The 17,562-nt window shown below is 49.6% G+C and overlaps 1 protein-coding gene across 8 annotated transcripts in view; it reads right to left on the reverse strand.

Annotated features, from left to right (window-relative positions):
• Window positions 1-1,200: 1,200 nt before the first annotated feature.
• PUM1 (pumilio RNA binding family member 1) overlaps window positions 1,201-17,562 on the reverse strand; it is a 55,182-nt gene continuing 38,820 nt past the window's right edge. For 5 of the 8 annotated variants that reach the window (XM_065857363.2, XM_065857366.2, XM_065857365.2 and 2 more), the window contains exons 13-22: window positions 16,388-16,681; window positions 13,971-14,207; window positions 12,298-12,565; window positions 11,691-11,820; window positions 10,868-11,002; window positions 9,399-9,536; window positions 7,666-7,791; window positions 7,214-7,335; window positions 5,661-5,853; window positions 1,201-2,874 (exon numbers count right to left, since the gene is read on the reverse strand). In XM_065857363.2, the coding sequence (XP_065713435.1) occupies window positions 2,743-2,874; window positions 5,661-5,853; window positions 7,214-7,335; window positions 7,666-7,791; window positions 9,399-9,536; window positions 10,868-11,002; window positions 11,691-11,820; window positions 12,298-12,565; window positions 13,971-14,207; window positions 16,388-16,681 (1,775 nt within the window). In that variant the 3' untranslated portion in view covers window positions 1,201-2,742. The remainder of the gene's footprint in view (window positions 2,875-5,660; window positions 5,854-7,213; window positions 7,336-7,665; window positions 7,792-9,398; window positions 9,537-10,867; window positions 11,003-11,690; window positions 11,821-12,297; window positions 12,566-13,970; window positions 14,208-16,387; window positions 16,682-17,562) is intronic. The other 3 variants (XM_065857368.2, XM_065857367.2, XM_065857364.2) reach the window with 1 other exon arrangement.

Genomic DNA, 17,562 nt, shown 5'->3' on the forward strand with positions numbered 1-17,562 from the left:
CGGGACAGTGTGGGATCCCTGGGGCAGTGGGGGGGTCCCGGGACAGTGTGGGATCCCTGGGGCAGTGGGGGGGGGTCTGTGGGGCAGAGGGGGCTCTGGGGGGTCCCGGGGCGGTCCCTGGCAGGCTGTGGCCGGCGCGGGGCCGTTCCCGGGGCTGCACCGCCCCGCCGTGGCCGCGGCCGCCCCTGCAGCTCCGCCGCGGGAGATGCCCGGGCAGGTCGGGGGTGTTGAGCCCTGGGCGCGGCGGAGGCAGAGTGTGAGCAGCAGGTCAGGGAGGTGAACCCTCCCCCTCTGCTCTGCCTGGGGAGGCCACATCTGCAGAACTGAGTCCAGTTCTGGGCTCCCCAGTTTAAGGACAAGGAATCACTGGAGAGAGTCCAGGGAGGGACACAGAGATGCTGAGGGGTCTGGAGCATCTTTGATGTGGAGACACGAGAGCTGGGGCTGCTGAGCTGGAGAAGAGAAGCTGAGAGGGATGTGATCAATGATCGATATCTCAGGGGGGGTGTCAGAGGATGGAGCAGATTCTGTGCAGTGGTGCCCAGCGCCAGGGTGAGGGGCAGCGAGCACAGACTGAAACACAGGAGGCTCCATCTGAACATGGGCAGAAACTTCTTTGCTGAGAGGTGCCAGAGCCTGGCCCAGGCTGCCCAGAGCGGGTGTGGAGTCTCCTTCTCTGAGACATCCAAACCCCCTGGGATCCTGTGTGATCTGCTCTGGGACCCTGCGTGATCTGCTCTGCGACCCTGCGTGAGCAGGGCTGGGCTGGGGATCTCCAGGGGCTGGGCTGGGGATCCACAGAGGTCCCTTCAACCCAGCCAGGCTGGGGCTCTGGGATGAGAAGGTACCAGGACAGTTGTCCCCGTCCCTCTCTGCAGGAGCTGAAGCAACCAAGACACAGGGGGTGGTCGGTCACCTCCGAGCCCCTGCCAGACAACAGAGGCTGTGGCTGCTCCGAGTCCATTTGGGCTCTGCAGAGGTTTAGATGGGCTCACAGACGGGGGAAACGTCCAGAATGGCAAAACCCCGCGGCCAGGAGGAGGGAGGGGAACAGGGGGAGGCAGAGATACGTCCGGGCTTGTCCTGCTCTGTGCTCCGCGTGCACCCGCTGCTCAGTCACCACGGGCTGCTCTTCAACCCAAGAGCTGGGGGCACCTCACGGGGCGACCCCGGGGAAGGAGTGCCAGGCAAACACGGAGCCAGATTCCAAAGTTCTGTATTTTTCAAAATAAAGATCACACGTTGTTTAGAGACAATCTACACAAGAGTTACAAAAAATAGTCGCCCAGGCATAAGCATACACAGGTTTGTTAATTATACACATATGGTTACAAGTGTGCTTGCAAAAAAGTTCATTGGAAATATACACAAGGCTCTGTAAATGTACACCGTGTAGTGTTACAATTCTATATTCAAACAAGGAAAATTGACAGTATGTTACATTCACTTACAAGTAGACAAAATGCAAAATACAGTTCATCTTCTGTACAAAAAGGGGAGGTGATTCACACTTTACAAGGTGAAAAGGGACTCTGATTGTAAGGAAAACCAGGGGTTCTGTACTTTTGCACTTTTTGTTTCTTACTGTCACAAAATAAGCAAAACATTACTTTTGAAGATCCAAAAAAACACCATTTGGAACTGAATGGTCTCTGTAGAACATTTAGAAAGGATCGCTACTGTTAACTAGGTGACAAAGAAAACCAAGCATTTCTTCCTCCTTCAGACATGAACTAGGCTGTATAAAGAGAACATTTCCTTCAAAAGAAAAAATTTACTTCTGGTTGAAATTACAATTTACAATATACAACACTATATGCTACGACCATAAAAGGTGTGAATATACACTGAAATGCACAGGTTTTGCTAATTCTTTTTTCTTACCAAAAAACGGGTTTATGTCGATTCAAACTTCTCCACATTTACATTACAGAGGTTTACAAATGTACAATTGTACAGTCAGAAGTATGTTCCACTACTAGGGTACATTATAGATACAGATCAGACATCAAAACAAGAAAATACTACAAATTTTTATATATGTAAAGTCTACACCAAGTATACACTATATATTTATAGAAGCAAGACCAAAGCCGAGTTGGATTTGTTTTTCCTCATGCTAAATAATCAAGTTGCGTCTCTCCGGGTTGACAGAACAACCCCTTCAGCAGCGGGGGGCGCCGTCCCCCGCCCGTGGCGCCGCCTCCGCGCTCGCGCTGGAAACAGCACTGAAAGGCTCCAAAACTTCCTTTTCTCTTGGAACCGAAGCTTTAGCAAGTCGAGTTTCTCTTTACAAACAGCGTTCAATGTGTGGGTTGCGCCATGTAACTAAAATCCCAACCTCCCGCCGACTAAAAGAGCCCGGTACCCGCACGGCTTCGCCGCCAGGCAGGGGAATTAAAAACGGTTTTTGTTTGTTTGCCTCAAACCAACCACCCTGAAAGTTCCACATTTGGAATATAGATACAACAGTGAACAAAAATGTGGCCTTCCATGTACATTTGATACCTATGTACAAGTATTCTATACACCAGTAAAACAGCAGGGCAATTAGTTAATTAAAAAAAATAATTAGTACATGTTATGCATAATAAAATTAAAGAAATTTACAAAGGCTTTTTCTCTTTTCTTTTTTGTTTTAGCAGTTTAGCAACCAGAGAAGGTTTCTAGGCGTACACTGGGATGCTGCCGGGTGCTGGTTGTAGGTGCCATGGCCAGTGAGCTCCTCCCCGCGGCGCCGCCTCAGATGATGCCGTTGGGGGGCCCGCAAATGGGCCCCAGGTCCACCCCGTTCTTCATGTAGTATTTCTCCAGCTTGGCCAGGATGTGTTTGCCGTAGGTGTATTTGCGCAGGGTGGCGATGTGAGGCCGGATCTAGGGGATAAGAGAAGGGGTGAGTGGGTTTTAGAACTGGGTGTACAGCCCCGCCGACGCTGAGCTGGCTCCGGGTGCCTGTCGGCAGAGAGCAGAGGACGACAGAACGTCTGAAATGTGAAAGCACCGTTTGCTGTGATCACCTCAATTACCGGGAACCAAGTCCATGTTGTGTAACTCACTGGTATTATCTTAGGAGGACCTTCTGGTCAAGCAGGCGCATCGTCGTGAGCCGTACTACTGGAATCAGGGTGGATGGGGGGTGCGAATGAGAACAAGGCTTTGCCACACGATCACGGAATGGCCTGAGCTGGGACCCACAGGACCACGGAGTCCAACTGCTGTCCCTGCACAGGACAGCCCACAGCTCACCCGTGTGTCTCCTCTTGAACGCTGTCAGGTTGGGCTGTGAGCCCCCCCTGGGAGCCTGTTCAGCATCCAGCACCTCTGGGGGAAGAGCCTTTTCCCCATGTCCCACTGACCCCGAGCAGGGTCCTCTGCCCCAACTTCACATCTGCGGGTTGGAGCTGCTGCAGGAGGGGATGCAGGGGGATGCTGTTCCAGGGCTGCACAGCAGTTCCGTGTCTGAACCCGACAATTAAAGTGTTTATTCTAAGCAGAGCAGAGGTCTGTGGAAGCAAATTTCAGCCGCTCACAGCACTTCAAAGCAAAAGTCGCTGGCAACACCACTAAGCCAGAGCCACGGGCCGTCCCAGGCACAGCCCAGCGAGGAAAGGGGTTTTCTCACAGTAACATCCTTATGCTGCTCAAGCTCTGGCCAGTTTCAGAGGAACGAGACAGGAGAACAATTCGTTTTCAGTACTAGACGAGAAACATCTCACACCAGCAGCACGTTCACTCACTACCACTATGACAACGGGGTTTGGAAGGCCTGCGGAGGATGAGAGCAGCAGGTGGATGCACCATCCTGCCCAACCTGAGCCAGGACTGGCCTAAAACCCCACGGGAAACCCGGCCCAAACTCGTCCTGTTGCACCAGCTCAGCCCTGAACCCTTTTCACTCCTATTTCAGTCCAAGGACCATCTTGTCATAACCAGAAACCAAAGCCTTTGCCTTTCCCTTCCAAGCAGGTCTGGCTGCTGAGCTACGAGAAGCTCCCAGGCCCCACCACTCACTCTCCACCCATCATTCTAAGATTTCTATTTTTATTTTTTTAACTGGTTGTTAAGATAATTCTTTTTTTTTAATGAAAGTGCTGTCTTTAACAACACCACAAACTGCTTGTTTGTGCTAATAGCAATTCTTACAATCCAAAAGCAGCAGTCGATGCGCTCAATTTTCCCCATGATTTCGCTCAGCTTAATAACGGCGCTGAGATCTCCATCTTCAGCCAGCGCTGCCGTCCCTGGTCCATTTCTGACAACCACACCGATAACCTCATCAGCATTTTATTCAAAAGACGTTGCTTGACGGGAAACAGAACGTGTCAGTGACCATCATTCATCTTGTTTAATATATACATATCTATATGTAGATTAGCAAAGCTACAGGTCACTCTGCTATAATTAAACTGCGTATATCCCTTTCCATGCATTTTTATTTCATTATCTTCATCATTTCCTTTGGACTAATACAGGTTTTTGGGTTAAAATAACTACTCTGAATGATTCCTAAACCTATGAATTAAGCTCCCTGGAGACTGTTTCAGCTGCACCTACGCTGTTCATATACTGCTCTATACTGTTTATATACTGATAACTGCCCTGTGTAAGTAAAAATCAGCACCTTTGCAGAGAAAACACCCCCTCTTTTTACAAGAAAAAAATCCCTTGCTCCATTTTACTCAAGGATTCTTAATCCACCTGATTGCATTGGGATTTCAGCACCCGGCACTCGGCACAGTTCCCTTGTAGAGAATTACTCGGGGTTTCCAAGCCAGTGTCAGTATTTTATCTCTGCTCTGGCTGGTCCCTTTCGCAGAGTAACAGACCCTGAAACAACGGGACTGAAGAAATCACCTCTGTTCCACTTCACATTTAAAAGCCTATTTTTTTTCATGTGTTATGAAGACCCACAGGTGTGACCTTTAAAGGCAGGAAAATGAAGACATAACCTGATTTTTAGCGGCTCTTGCCCCTGAGGCCGCAGGCACAGAGCCGTGCGAGGCAGGACCGGCAGCAACGCGTGTTTCATTCCAGAACATCTTCATTTTTGACAAACATTAAGTCCTGAAACTGTTAGGCAGCCAAACACTGCAGAGCAATGCTAAACTGCGGAAGTCTCTCCCCAAAACCATGTGCAGAACTGCGAAATAGAGCATTTGATTAACGGCTCCAGGCTCAGATGTTAGAGGAACGCGAGTGCGGTGCCACCGAATGTCCCCAGCGGGGGTGACGGGGGTGACAAGGTCCGCGCTCAGCGTTTACGCGTGTCGGGGTCTGGCTCGGCTCCACTGAGCGCAGAAATCCGCTCTCATCAGCCCAGGCCGGGCTCAGTGAGGGCAAGAGTGTCGTCATGGCCAGCGCGTCCCCAGCCGAGCCGCTGGCGCCGCCGCAGCCCAGCTCTCCCTGTTCCACCGGCGCTCGCTGCGCCACGCGCGCAGAACTGGGTTACTGGGTCAGAAGAGACGGCTGGAAGCAACCAGCCTGTTTTAAGTCCAAACAGCATCTCGTTATTTCACATTTTCCTATTTCAGCTACTACTGAAATACTCGACTTCGAAATACCTCCGCTGTTAGGTAAATCTAATGGCATAATAAATCATCTCAGCCTTATTTTGGCGGTGACAAGCCTTACGTCCCCATCCATCGCCGGCAGCTGCTTACCTTGTGCATGACAATCTTCCGCTGCGCCGGTTCTGCCACATCGATCATCTTCTGTACCACGTAGTTGGCGTACTGATCTTTCATCATGGTGTATAAGGCACTGTGAGGGCCGTCGTTCATAGTGCACACCTCGTCGATCAGCATGGCGCGCTCCGTACGGGAGGCGTGGGTCACGCATTTCTCCACCACGTTGCTGAAGAGCAGAGAAAGGACAACTGGTGAGCAGGGAACGCCTGCTGGGCTTTCCGTCCAGCCCCGAGCAGACCTGGCGTGCTTCTGGCAAGGCCGCAGCTTTTGGGAGAGAAGTTGTGCAATGTGAAACTGAACAGCAGTCCGAGGGATCTGAGTGGGAATTTGGGTAAAGGACCAGTTTGGGTTTTATTTCACCCAAATGTGTGCAACGCTACAACGATGCTGTATTTGAGATCAGCGTCTGTTCTCCTAGCGAGCCCGTCAGAGCAGCAGATGAGCTGTTCTTTGTTTTTCTCAGTGCTGGAGCACAATAGGAACAGAGGTCCAAGGTTAGAACAACAGGGAAATGCTTATTCAGGAACAAAAGATCTGAGCGAAGGCAGAGAACTTCCACCATCCCGGAATGTACGAGATGCTAGACCCTGCCCTCTGGAGAGCCAAGTTAAACACGGCGTATGAAAGGGGATGGAGAGTTTTGCTGCTCTTATCTTCTGCATCCCTGACTGATAAAACCACCGAGTGGTTTGCCACAAGTAGCTCAGCTCAGGGACACCCTACGCTAATTAACGCTCCATCTGGAAAGAAGTTCAGGAAAAAAGAGCAAAGCAAGTCAGGGAGGCAGAATCTGAAATAACAACATTAATACCACACTCTTCTAATTCTTGCTAATGTTACACTTCCCTTGTGTCCATCAGTATTAAAGCACTATTTTACTTTCATAAAAAGGGGGGAACACGGAGCCTTTGAAGAGCTCAGCCTTCATGTTCAAATGGTTCAAAACACACACAAAAGGAACTGACAGATGTGGGAAGTATCACTGTGTCCTGACATCCACCGAGGTCCCTGGGTTTTGCTGCTGGACTAACAACCTCAGACTGCTGCAGCTTCCCTAACAGGAAATCCTCACGTGTGTGTCTCGAAGGACGGCGAGACTCGGTGTATAAAAAGCACAGATTCTTCTGTGAAAAGGGGGGATGAAAAGAATCGTTGCTACACTGATGTCCCAAGCTCCCCTGGGGCTTGACACAGCATCCCAGAGACACAGAAATGCTCTCATGGCCTGTTATCCAGGGGATAAGGACCACTTGAAACCATCAAAATAAAACAACACACAAAAATAAACTCTTGGTCAAGTTGAAGAACTTGGACTAGAGCTACTCTTCCACATCTTCCTCCTCCTCCATTGCAAGTAAAGCTTACCTTGCCAGTCACTCATCCCAGCGTACACAGCATTCTGTTGACAGGCAACAAGTTATTTTCACCTCTTTTCCCCTCCCTACACCCCACCCCCAACTCTTGGGAAGTCCAGCACGTGTTGGTGCTCCCACGGGGCGCCGAGGCTCCGAGGAACAAACTCATACCTAGCAAACTTGTGTTGACTCAACACGAGTACGTTGCCTCTGATTTCTGCTACAATCTTGCTTTTATCCTCAGGCCGACCATGTTCTAGTACGTGCTGGATAACGTAGTTCCCATACTGATCCTGTTGGAGAGACAGAGGCGTGTGACAAACGTGGACAGGAACCGTTAATGCCAAACAAGGTTCTTAGGGACATAGGTCAGTGCCAGAGTCAGGTTATGGTTGGACTCCATGATCCTGAGGGTCCCTTCCAACCAAAATGATCCTCTGATTCTAATTAGTGAAGGTGCATTTCTTGTCTGCCACGTTCTTCCCCATTCCCCCTCAGGAACGGGGTCCCTGTGTTCAGACGACCTCAGCAACAGCCCTGAACAGGCTGCCAGGAGCTTCTGAATACAAACCAGCAACCAAGAAACCCCTGCCAGCACCCACGTTCCCCTTCCCCAGACTGACCTGAACGAGCTGCTCGGTGTGTTGGTGAAGCTCCTCCAAGATGGGAAGGGTTTGCTCAGGAAGACAGTGCTCGAGGATCCTCTGGATCACGCGGCAGCCGTAGGGATGTGTGGACAACGCGAAAACCTGTGTTCAACACACACAGGCAAGCACAGGCAGCGACACACCTGTTAGTCTTTGTCAGTCCTAAAACCTTTTGCAATTCAATGAATACACAGTGGCTTTCCAGGGCACGCAGGTAACACCAGCTGGCACGGCAGCTCCAGAGCGTAAACTGGAACTGGAACCATCTGCTCCCCACTGCCCAGGACCAACTGGGCGATCGCAGGTGCATCACAGCCCTGCCTGTGCTTCAGCTTCCCCATTCACGGAACACGGAAACCAGCGATAAAGCCTCTTGATTAATGAAAAGAACCCTGGGACAGCCAAGCATTATTAGAAGCTGTGTTAAAACAACGTTTCAGAAAAATAAATCCGGCGTAATGTCCGCCAGCTACATATTTTAGGCTTTGTAAGAAATGGTACGAACCAGGCTAAAAATGCTCAGCAAAGGATTTTCTTCAACTATACGGATGTCTAAAAGCCTTAATTGCGCTTAGGAGAAGTGACAACAAAGAACCTTCTTTCTCATTGCTCAGGGATTACTAAACCCACTGCTAAGAACATGACACATTTCATTACTGCTGCAGAGTTTTCCGTGTAAAGCACAAAGTCCTATTTGGTTGCTTAAAATTAACAAAAGTAGCAAATCTGAGCACTGAAGTTAAACTGACAGTCTACAAATTTTTAATAACTACGGAGCAAACTGTGCAGGAAAACAGGACCTCGAGTGCAATTAACTGCAGAGACACAGTCTTGAGCTGCTAAGTTTAATCTTTCACATGAAAGTTCAGACGAAACTGGGACGGTCAAAGAAACGTCAGAGCCACCAGCCGAGCTCCCGGGGCTGCCCCAGCCTCACCCAGCTCCCCATGAACGTCCAAAGCCAAAACTCCAACCAGCAAATCTGCCGAGCGAGTTTCCAGCTCAAATCCTGCTTGTTTCGACACAGCCGAGCAAGTCCCCGCTTTGACAGCTGGTCCAGGAGCAGCCGAACCAGTAAAGCCTGGTTCTTGCTGAAATAACCCCGGGCTGTCCTCGCATCCCTGTGGCTAAACCCTCAACACTTCAAAGTCTCCCTCCAAAGCCAATTCAGTTGAAAACGCCCAAACCAGTGACTTTTGTAAAGGAAGACGAGCTGACTACAGGCCGAACAAAGGCAGTTACGCAGTGAATATCCAGGACATCGATTCAGGAGAGGATACAAGTAACTGCCCTTCTCCAGATGAAACTCATGTTTCTCCCCCCGTCCGGGGCCCTAGGGAAGCAGCAGCTCTCTAAGCTGTGCTCACAGAGAGGATCATAAAGTTTACTGCACCCATCCCAAAATTCTGCTCACCACCCTTACTATGAAGATAGATTAATAAGAGACTTGTTTTCCCCTCCATCAGTCAAAAAATACTTGATGTTCTAGGGAAACAGGTTTTTGCAAGGATGCTTCACTGTGAAATACCCGCACAAAAATGAGAAGAGACACAACCAAAGAGCTTCTGTCTCCCTAACGCCGCTGCGCAAACCCTTCACCTGATGCTTGCTAAAATTCAAAATAGTTGAACAATACAGGCATTCTCAGGCTATTCAAAGCAACGTCTAAGAACACAAAGAATGAGTCAGTGTCCTGGGGGAGGACTCACCTGCCCCTTAAAGGCGTCGATGATGAACTGCAGGGACTGCGGCTGCACGCACTCGATGCACTTCTGCACCACGTGGTTCCCGTTCTGGTCTTTCACACACTTGAGGACGTGGCCGTCCAGCTCCCGTACCATCTCATTCTATTGGGAGGAGAGAAACACAAACAGAAAGCACCACCAGGATTCGCAGCTGATAAATGCAAAGTTTGCACTGCTACTCATGGTTGAGAATAGCGGAGGTATGAAGGATGCACCAGTGTATTTCCAACTGCAAGTTTTTCAGTGGCCTAGTGCTGAGAAAGAAAAACACTGTTACAAAATGAAGGTGAAGCACTCCTTTCATTAAACGTGAGCTTCCTCTGCCAAGTTAAGTACCCCAACTTAAGAAACTTCACTGATCCACAGCTTACTGTGCATCCCCCATTTCCTCCTCTGCCCCCACAACGAAATCTAAAATGCCCAAACTTCACAAACTTTTTGGCTTCACGTGTCACTAAAACGGGGTCGGCACTGGGATAAGAGCTTGCCAGTATTTTACACACGCACGGTAACTAAGGAATCCGAGCAGATGAAGTTTAAATACGACTAATGCACCAGAGGTGCAGGTTAAAAGTTCCACAATCGGGAAACAGAAGGTTATTTTTTGTGAATTTAACCATATTACAAAGTGGCTGAGTTCAATTTTGCAACTGATCCAAAATCAGGCATTTCAGGAGCACAAAGTACTCAAAATAACTTTCTGGAGACAGAGCATTAGTAAATCCTCGGAGCAGCAGTGCTGGAGTTCGGGCTGCCGCCCATCACCTGCTGACATGCTAGGGCACCAGCTCAGCCTAGGCCTGACCTAAAGGGAAAGTGTGCTCCTAAAGCCTCTGGCAGTTTAATTTAATAACCCACATGGAGATTCTTGCATTACCTGTCCCAACACCTTTATTAGCTAGCTCGCCTAGCACATTTTTCATCTGAGTTCATTGCTGATGAAAGCCCAGAGGAACTGCTTCATTAATGAGCTCTGAGCGGGACTCTGGCGCTCATCCACAGCCCTGCAGCGCCAGGCCCGGCTCAACGGGGACAGGGACTCGTACATCTCACTCGGCAGGAAAGCGGAATATTGACCCACATATCAAAGCAGCGATACCTCAACGAATATTAAAGGCAAAACCGTGGCACTGCTTTCTTCAAGGGATTTCAAAATAACTTCTAATTCATTACCATCCCTCAGTTTCCCCTACATACAAAATCTGGTTTCAGGGAATTAACAGACACCACCAGTACCAGTGAAGTGGAACAAGGAGATGACAACGAGACCCAAGAACAGCATCACATACTTATCATGCACATGAAACATAACGAACATGCTATAAACCAAACCAAAAAAACACCAGCCACGAGAGGAACAGAAGGTCAGGGTTCTGGTCACCAAACGGCAAGAAACGTTAAACATCGAGAAGAAAGTTAAAATTGAGACTTACAATTACCTGCTGGTCTGGAGGAATGAACTCGAGGGCCTTCTGGATCACCCTACAGCCGTACATCTGCAGAGCCAGGGACAGAACGTGCCCACGGATCCGCTCTGCCAGGGCCAACTTCTGTTCCAGGCTGCCGAACTGGGGAGATGAACACCAGTCAGCACAAGCGCAAAACCCTCCCGCGGCCCAGCGGCGCAGCAGCCCTCCCGCGCCGAGGCCTTGAACGAGGAACACCGCAGGATGTGAGCAGGCACAGGCCAGGCGGCTGGTGCACGTCTGCCAGACACGGGGGAAACGCCAAAGGTGCTAGAGCCACCAAGGTGACCAGTGCCAGTTCACTGCCCCTGGATGGGGCTGCTGTAAAATTACTGCGATAAATGAACCACCAAGACTTGGTGGAGAAAGAACAGACCAGATTCCAGAAGGAGAGATGGGTTACTGCTCAACCTCTGGATATGAAACCCAACACTTCCTTCCAGTGGATGCTCTTCAGTGGAAAAGTTTCTTTTGTTCCTAAATATGTGAGTGCCGACAGCTCAGCAGAGCATCCCTGAAAAGTCCTGTTGGACCTACATCTCCTGGGTATGTTGCTATTTATTCCCACACCTTTCGCATCTCAAAGCAAAGTGTTACTTTTCAGATCAATCTTTACGAGTCTCGCACCTCAGTCACCCCAACAGGAATGAGGGAACAGCCCGTGGGGAGGAGATGACATCAGTGTTCGCAGGTATCCACGGTTTTAGCCAAGTAAGAGTTTCTACGAGCTTATCCAGTATTTCAGGACAGCGGGCATCTAAGCAAGACTTGCAGGGGGCTGCAGACTTACTTCGAAGAACTTTTGGATGACGTAGTTTCCAAACACATCGACCATCAACTGATACGCTGCCTGGAGGATCTCGTTGAACACAAGCTGACGTTCTGCTGGGGTAGCGCGCTCCAGTTTCAGCTGAATAAACCTGGAAAACCAACACATCTGTTAACACAAATTCCTTTCAAAAGCTTCGTACACTAAGCTCTCGCAAAACAAAATATTAAACCACAGCTGCCCTATCCAGCAATCTGAAACCTCAGGGTGGTTGTGGCCAGGAGGCCCGTGGCCACACATCATTGTTGATACCCCAAAAATCTCCTCATTCCAAGCAAAGCAGACCTTAGAAGAGTAATACAGCAAGGTCTTGCGTCCAGACAGCTCTTTAAAATGAGTTTAACTACACCAGCGGGGTTAGCATGTAAATTACAAAGCAAGCTCGTCTTTAGAGGATGAACTCCTGCTATCGCCATTGGTACCCGATACAAAGAAGGGTCAGAGTATTACACTACTTGGCTTTTCACACCTTTTCCCTGTTCTGCCTCTTTGCTCGAGGATGTGACGCAAATCGCTCCACGAGCAGCCGTTCCCAAAGCTCCCCCCAGCACAGGCTTTCGAACCCCACCTGGACCCGTGCTGATCCTGCGAGAACTCCATGATGTGCCCAGCGATCTCCCTCAGCTGCAGATTGGGGTAGCGGTTGTTGCGGAAGTCCTCGAGCAGCCTGCTCCGGCCGGAGGGCATCACGTCGGACATGCCGTAGCGCAGGCGGGAGGAGGGGAAGAGCGTGCTGCTGGGGCTGAACAGGCTGGACGCGCTGCTCGCGCTGCGGTACTTGGCTTCGGCTCCCGGAGCAGCAGAGATGTAGCGGCCGCTCCCGTTCGTGAGCCCTCCTGCAAAGCACAAAACCACCAGGATTTCACACACCATGAAATAAAGTGGCCGAGGGATTCGGTTTACTTCCAATTACTCCTTTTCCGACGTGACGGGTTTCTGACGCGGTTCAACCAGGAATCACGTATCTCAGCTAAGCCCAGTGAGCTGCCCCCAAAATAACTGCGATGGGGTCGTGCTCGAGCGTAGCTCTGTGGTGTTGGTAGGATCAGCTACAGATTCAGCAAAGAACAGACTGTAACAGCTTCTGTTCTCCACTCTGTGTCAAAACTGTCTGTTATCAACTTTGCCACTCGCTAACTCGCTGTTCCTAGTTACACCTTATCCTCCGTCCTCACCTTTCTTCGCAGCTTCCTGCTGTGCAAGGGACCGACAGAAAAGATGCACACTGAGGCTGGGCACAGAATTGAGAGAGAGAAGAAAAAGGCAGCAAGGAGTACAAAAATTTTGGATGGAAAAGACAAATCACTATTAAATACAGCTAACAGTAAATTAAAAACAATACTTTTAAAAATCCTTTGCTTTCACAAATGCCCTACAGATTTCCATCCACACTCAGACAGTAACGGGTATGGGGAACAAGTAACACTTCACCACACAGTCTGCAAACTGCGAGACTTGACAGGAACCAAGTTAAACCTTTAAACAGTTTCCTTGCCTGTAATTGTTGGAAATGTGCTGAGAGCTCTAGCAGAGAACTCTCCCCTCTCGCAGGGCTCGGGCTCCCTCTGCTGGTCACGCACCGCAAAGATCCCTTGAGCCAATGTGGTTTTCCCAGGTGGGACAAAGTCCCCCCAGGAAAAAAGCTCTAATCGCATGGGAACCTGAGAAGCCAACGCGAGGCAGCGAGGACAAACGGCCTGAAGAACACAAGCTACAAGAAGTCTCTGCTAAGAAGGGCAGAGCTTCAGGGCAAACGTCGGTAGAGCTGTCTGCAAAGAGAACAGGCCCTGTCCTGGCAGCTGCGCTTGAGGGGCTGCAATAAAAATATTAAGTGAAATAAAATAAAAAAGAGCTGAGTGAACTGCACTTCTCTGCCATCAGCCTTTAGGGATGCTAGGGTAGAATAAAGGGGCAAAAACCCTAAAGAGGAGACAGGACTCCTGAAGAGTGTCTGGGATATGTCAGGAAAATCTAGATCTGGGAAGGACAAAGCGCAGACTCTATCCTGGGGGCTCTGGGGGGGATGCGTCACTCGGACTCACACCGTAACAACTGAGCCTATTCTGAAACGGCAACTCATCTTCTCCGTGCTCACGGGGACACTGCAGGTGGCCATTAACCTCAATTACTGACTTCAGGGAAAGCAAAGGACGAGCCAAAAAGAAAACCCCGGGGAGCAGCGGGTGTCTCACCCGTGGTGGTCGTGACTCCGCACCGAGGGACAGCAGCTTAGGCTCTTACCCAGGTTTAAACTTGAAGATGATCCGTGTGAAGACAAGGAAGGCGGTGGAGTCTGGGAGTGGCCGGGTCCTTGGCTGGGCAGGGGCATCCCCACGGGGCCGGGCGAGGAGGAGAAGCCGAGGCCGTTATAAAAGCTGTGTCCGATGGGTGTCAAACTGCTGGACGTTCTCTTGTACAGGTCGCTGCTCCCGGTCAGGGAGTCCCGGCGGGAGCCGCTGCCCGTGTTGGAGTTCGCAACTGAAAAGAGGAGAAGCGAATTGGGTGATGTCAGTGAAGTGCCCGGGCCAACGGTCAGCACAACGGCCCCTCTGAACCTCCTTGCTCCAGGCTGGGGTTTTCCTAAGGCTGCTGCATGGGCCCAAGCGAAATGCGTTCATTCCAACCATGTAGTTAATGATCGAGCAGAAATCCCTGATTTAAAATGTCAGCTTTGCATTTCCAGTTTTGTAGCTGTTATACCAATAAAATACATGCAGAAATACAGCTCCAAAAATCTACGAGCAGAAAGATCAAGAAGATACAAATCTACCTAAAGGAAGCGACAGAAGGAAACACCAGCGAACATTCAGGCTTTGGGAAACAAGCCCTCGGTGCTTTGCTGCCGAACCTTCGAAGGTTGTGTACTCCAGAGCTCTTTCCCCCTAAGCCTATCACTTGGTTTAACAGAAGATATTAGATCACTCAGATTAACAGAAGATATTAGATCACCCTACAAGCACTGCCTCGTATTTATTCTTTGGCCATTAGAGCTAAAGCAAACCCAACACGAGATTTTATCTGCTCGTGTTTACTTAAGAGCATGTACAGCTTCGTGTACACTGACTTGAAATCCTTGTGCTCACCTTTCATTATATCAGAAAACAGCTCCTGTTTGCACCAAGCTTTATTGGGATGGAAATCAGAATTCAATTTAACACCCCCCCAGCGCCTTTTGAAGAGTTCTCTTGACAGTCTAATACAAACTCTCTAAATGCACTGCCAACTCGAGAAAAAAATCAATTTTGCATTAAAATCCTGTTTAATAAATAGTGAAATTGTTAACTGTAATGAGCTGACTGTTTGTCATGACTGCACACAAGGTCTAGAAGCAACAGCCTCACATTTTTATTCATTGATTGAGGGAAAACAAGTTTGTGCATCTTGGCATTGAGCAAACTAGTAATTGAATTCAATTAGTTAAATACAGCGAAGTGAAAGAAGTGGATGCTGTGTTTACCTGAATCCATGAGGGCTCCAATTCTCAGGCTGGGTTTAAGAAAACTATTTAGAACAACTTTTATTTAAACCAGTTTGATGCAGTTAACAGAAGGTCCTTTGGTCTGCTATGACGGAGCAGGTTCAAGAGGCAGGTTTTAACTTGCCCTTCACACTGATGAAAGCAGCGAAGTTCAGGACATAATCACTACCTCTGAGACTAAGCAGTAATTAAAACAATTGCTCTACTTCAAAAAAACAAACCCACAGACATCTTGGGGTTTGCTTTTTTCTGAGAAAAAAAACCCCACAACAACCTTTGTCTCCAGCTGCCTAACTGCAAGCAGAGTAAGTGACTTTCCTGGTGTGTGATAGAAACAATCCCCAGAATAAAGCATAAAAACCACCTCAGATCAGCTTTCTGAAAATCATGAAAAGTCACTTGGGTACTTCTCTGAGGTAAGACCTGGCACACAGGCGGACACCGCTCCGGAGCCCGTTCCTGTCAGTCCAGTACCACCAAGCACACGCAGGGAAGGGCGAAGGAACTCAAAGCTGCTTAAAAACTTCATCTGTGGCAATGGAGCTGGTGAGGGGCTGGAGCACAAGTGTGGTGGGAGCGGCTGAGGGACCTGGGGGTTCAGCTGGAGAACAGGAGCTGAGGGGAGACCTTCTGATCTCTGAACTGCCTGAAAGGAGCTTGGAGCCAGGGGGGTCGGGCTCTGCTCCCCAGGAACAAGCGCCAGGAGCAGAGGAAACGGCCTCAAGTTGCGCCAGGGGAGGTTGAGGTTGGATTTAGGAACAATTTCTTCCCCAAAGGGCTGTGGGGCATTGAACAGGCTGCCCAGGGCAGTGCTGGAGTCACCATCCCTGGAGGGCTGGACAGATGGAGATGAGGTTCTCAGGACATGGGGCAGGGACAGGGGTGGGGAATGGGTGGACTCCATCTCAAGAGCCTTTTCCAACCAACATGATCCTATGATTCTAAGAACGATAATGTGTACAACAAAACAAATTCCTTGCTTTGGTACTTCTAATACAACATCTACTAAAATAAGTTCCACCAGAAAGTGCTGCAGCTTTTGAAAGCCAAAGTAGTCCCTAAAGTAAAACTTCCATTTGAGCTGAGTGCAGCAGCTCCGTGCACCAGCGGTTCACAAGGCACCACCCGCATTTGGAGCCACCCGCTTCTCTCTTCCCCACGAAGGAGCTGCCGTTCTTACCTGCGGTCCCAAAGCCGCCCAGCGCAGAGCCCAGCGTGGCACCCAGGGAGCTGCTGCTCCCGAAGCCCAGGGAGGTGTTGGCAGGCTGGGCAGAGCCCTGGGAGAAGAGGGAGCTGCTCTGGGAATTGCTGCTGAGCGAGTTGCCGTAGAAGGAGCTGGACGCCAGGTTGTTGGTGGGCTGCTGCTGCGGCTGGGGCTGCGGCTGCTGAGTTCCCAGAGGCCGAAATGGTCCGTTTGTCGTTCCTGCCAGGCCGCCCGCTGCGCCGTTGGCTGAAGCCGCAGCCGCTGCAACCGCTGGAGAGAAAGTAATTGGAAGCACACACAGAAAAATTCATTTTCGTAGCAGTTTCAGAAGTTAAAACTTAGGTTCCTTTTATTTACTATGGATTCTTTTTCTTTCAGGATGAAAATGTCCCTTTCACAAACTCTCTTCACTTTGTATCTGAGCTCTACAGAGCCGCTGAATATCAGCAGTGCTGAATATCAGCAATGCCTGGCCATCACTGGTTTGTACAGCTACACACATCAAACACACAACAATGTTCCCTTTCTCCTGGGATCTAAGATTCGAGTCCATGCAGCCCCACGCGTAGCAATATCCATTTAAGAGACATACATTTTGAAACTGGTAAAACTGTCCTTTAGTGCGCGAAACGCGATCCTGCGGGCCAAGAACATCAAAACCAAGAACTTTTGTCTTCCAGCCAATTCCAAAGTAACAGAAAAAGCAAAATGAACAAGAGCTACAAGGAAACAATTAAAAGGCCCATTTCATAAGCTGTTACTAACACTGCAAGGACTGCTTACACGCAGAGATTTGGGCTGGAAGACTTCTTCTAAAGCCCTGAACTCCCCAAGAACCCTAATGAACCCCAAAACAACCCCCGGCAAAGACCAGTCACGTACCATTTTACACAAGCCAGCTGATCATCTGAGAGCTCTACTCAGGCTAAAACCTTTCATTACGTGGGAAACTAGATGCTAGCAGACAAAATTTAAATAACTGTCATACGAAACTCTGCAAAATAACAGAGTTTGTGCGCCGCTGCCTCTGGGAGGCCGTTCGGGAGGCTCAGCACACTACGAGCACAGAGGTCTTCTCAGCAAACCCGGTGACGGGTCTCAGTGAGGGCAAGTGTGTCATCACGGCCGGCGCGCCCGCGGGTCCGGGGTCG

The sequence above is a fragment of the Patagioenas fasciata genome, chromosome 25 (genome assembly GCF_037038585.1).
Source record: "Patagioenas fasciata isolate bPatFas1 chromosome 25, bPatFas1.hap1, whole genome shotgun sequence".
Lineage (NCBI taxonomy): Eukaryota > Metazoa > Chordata > Aves > Columbiformes > Columbidae > Patagioenas > Patagioenas fasciata.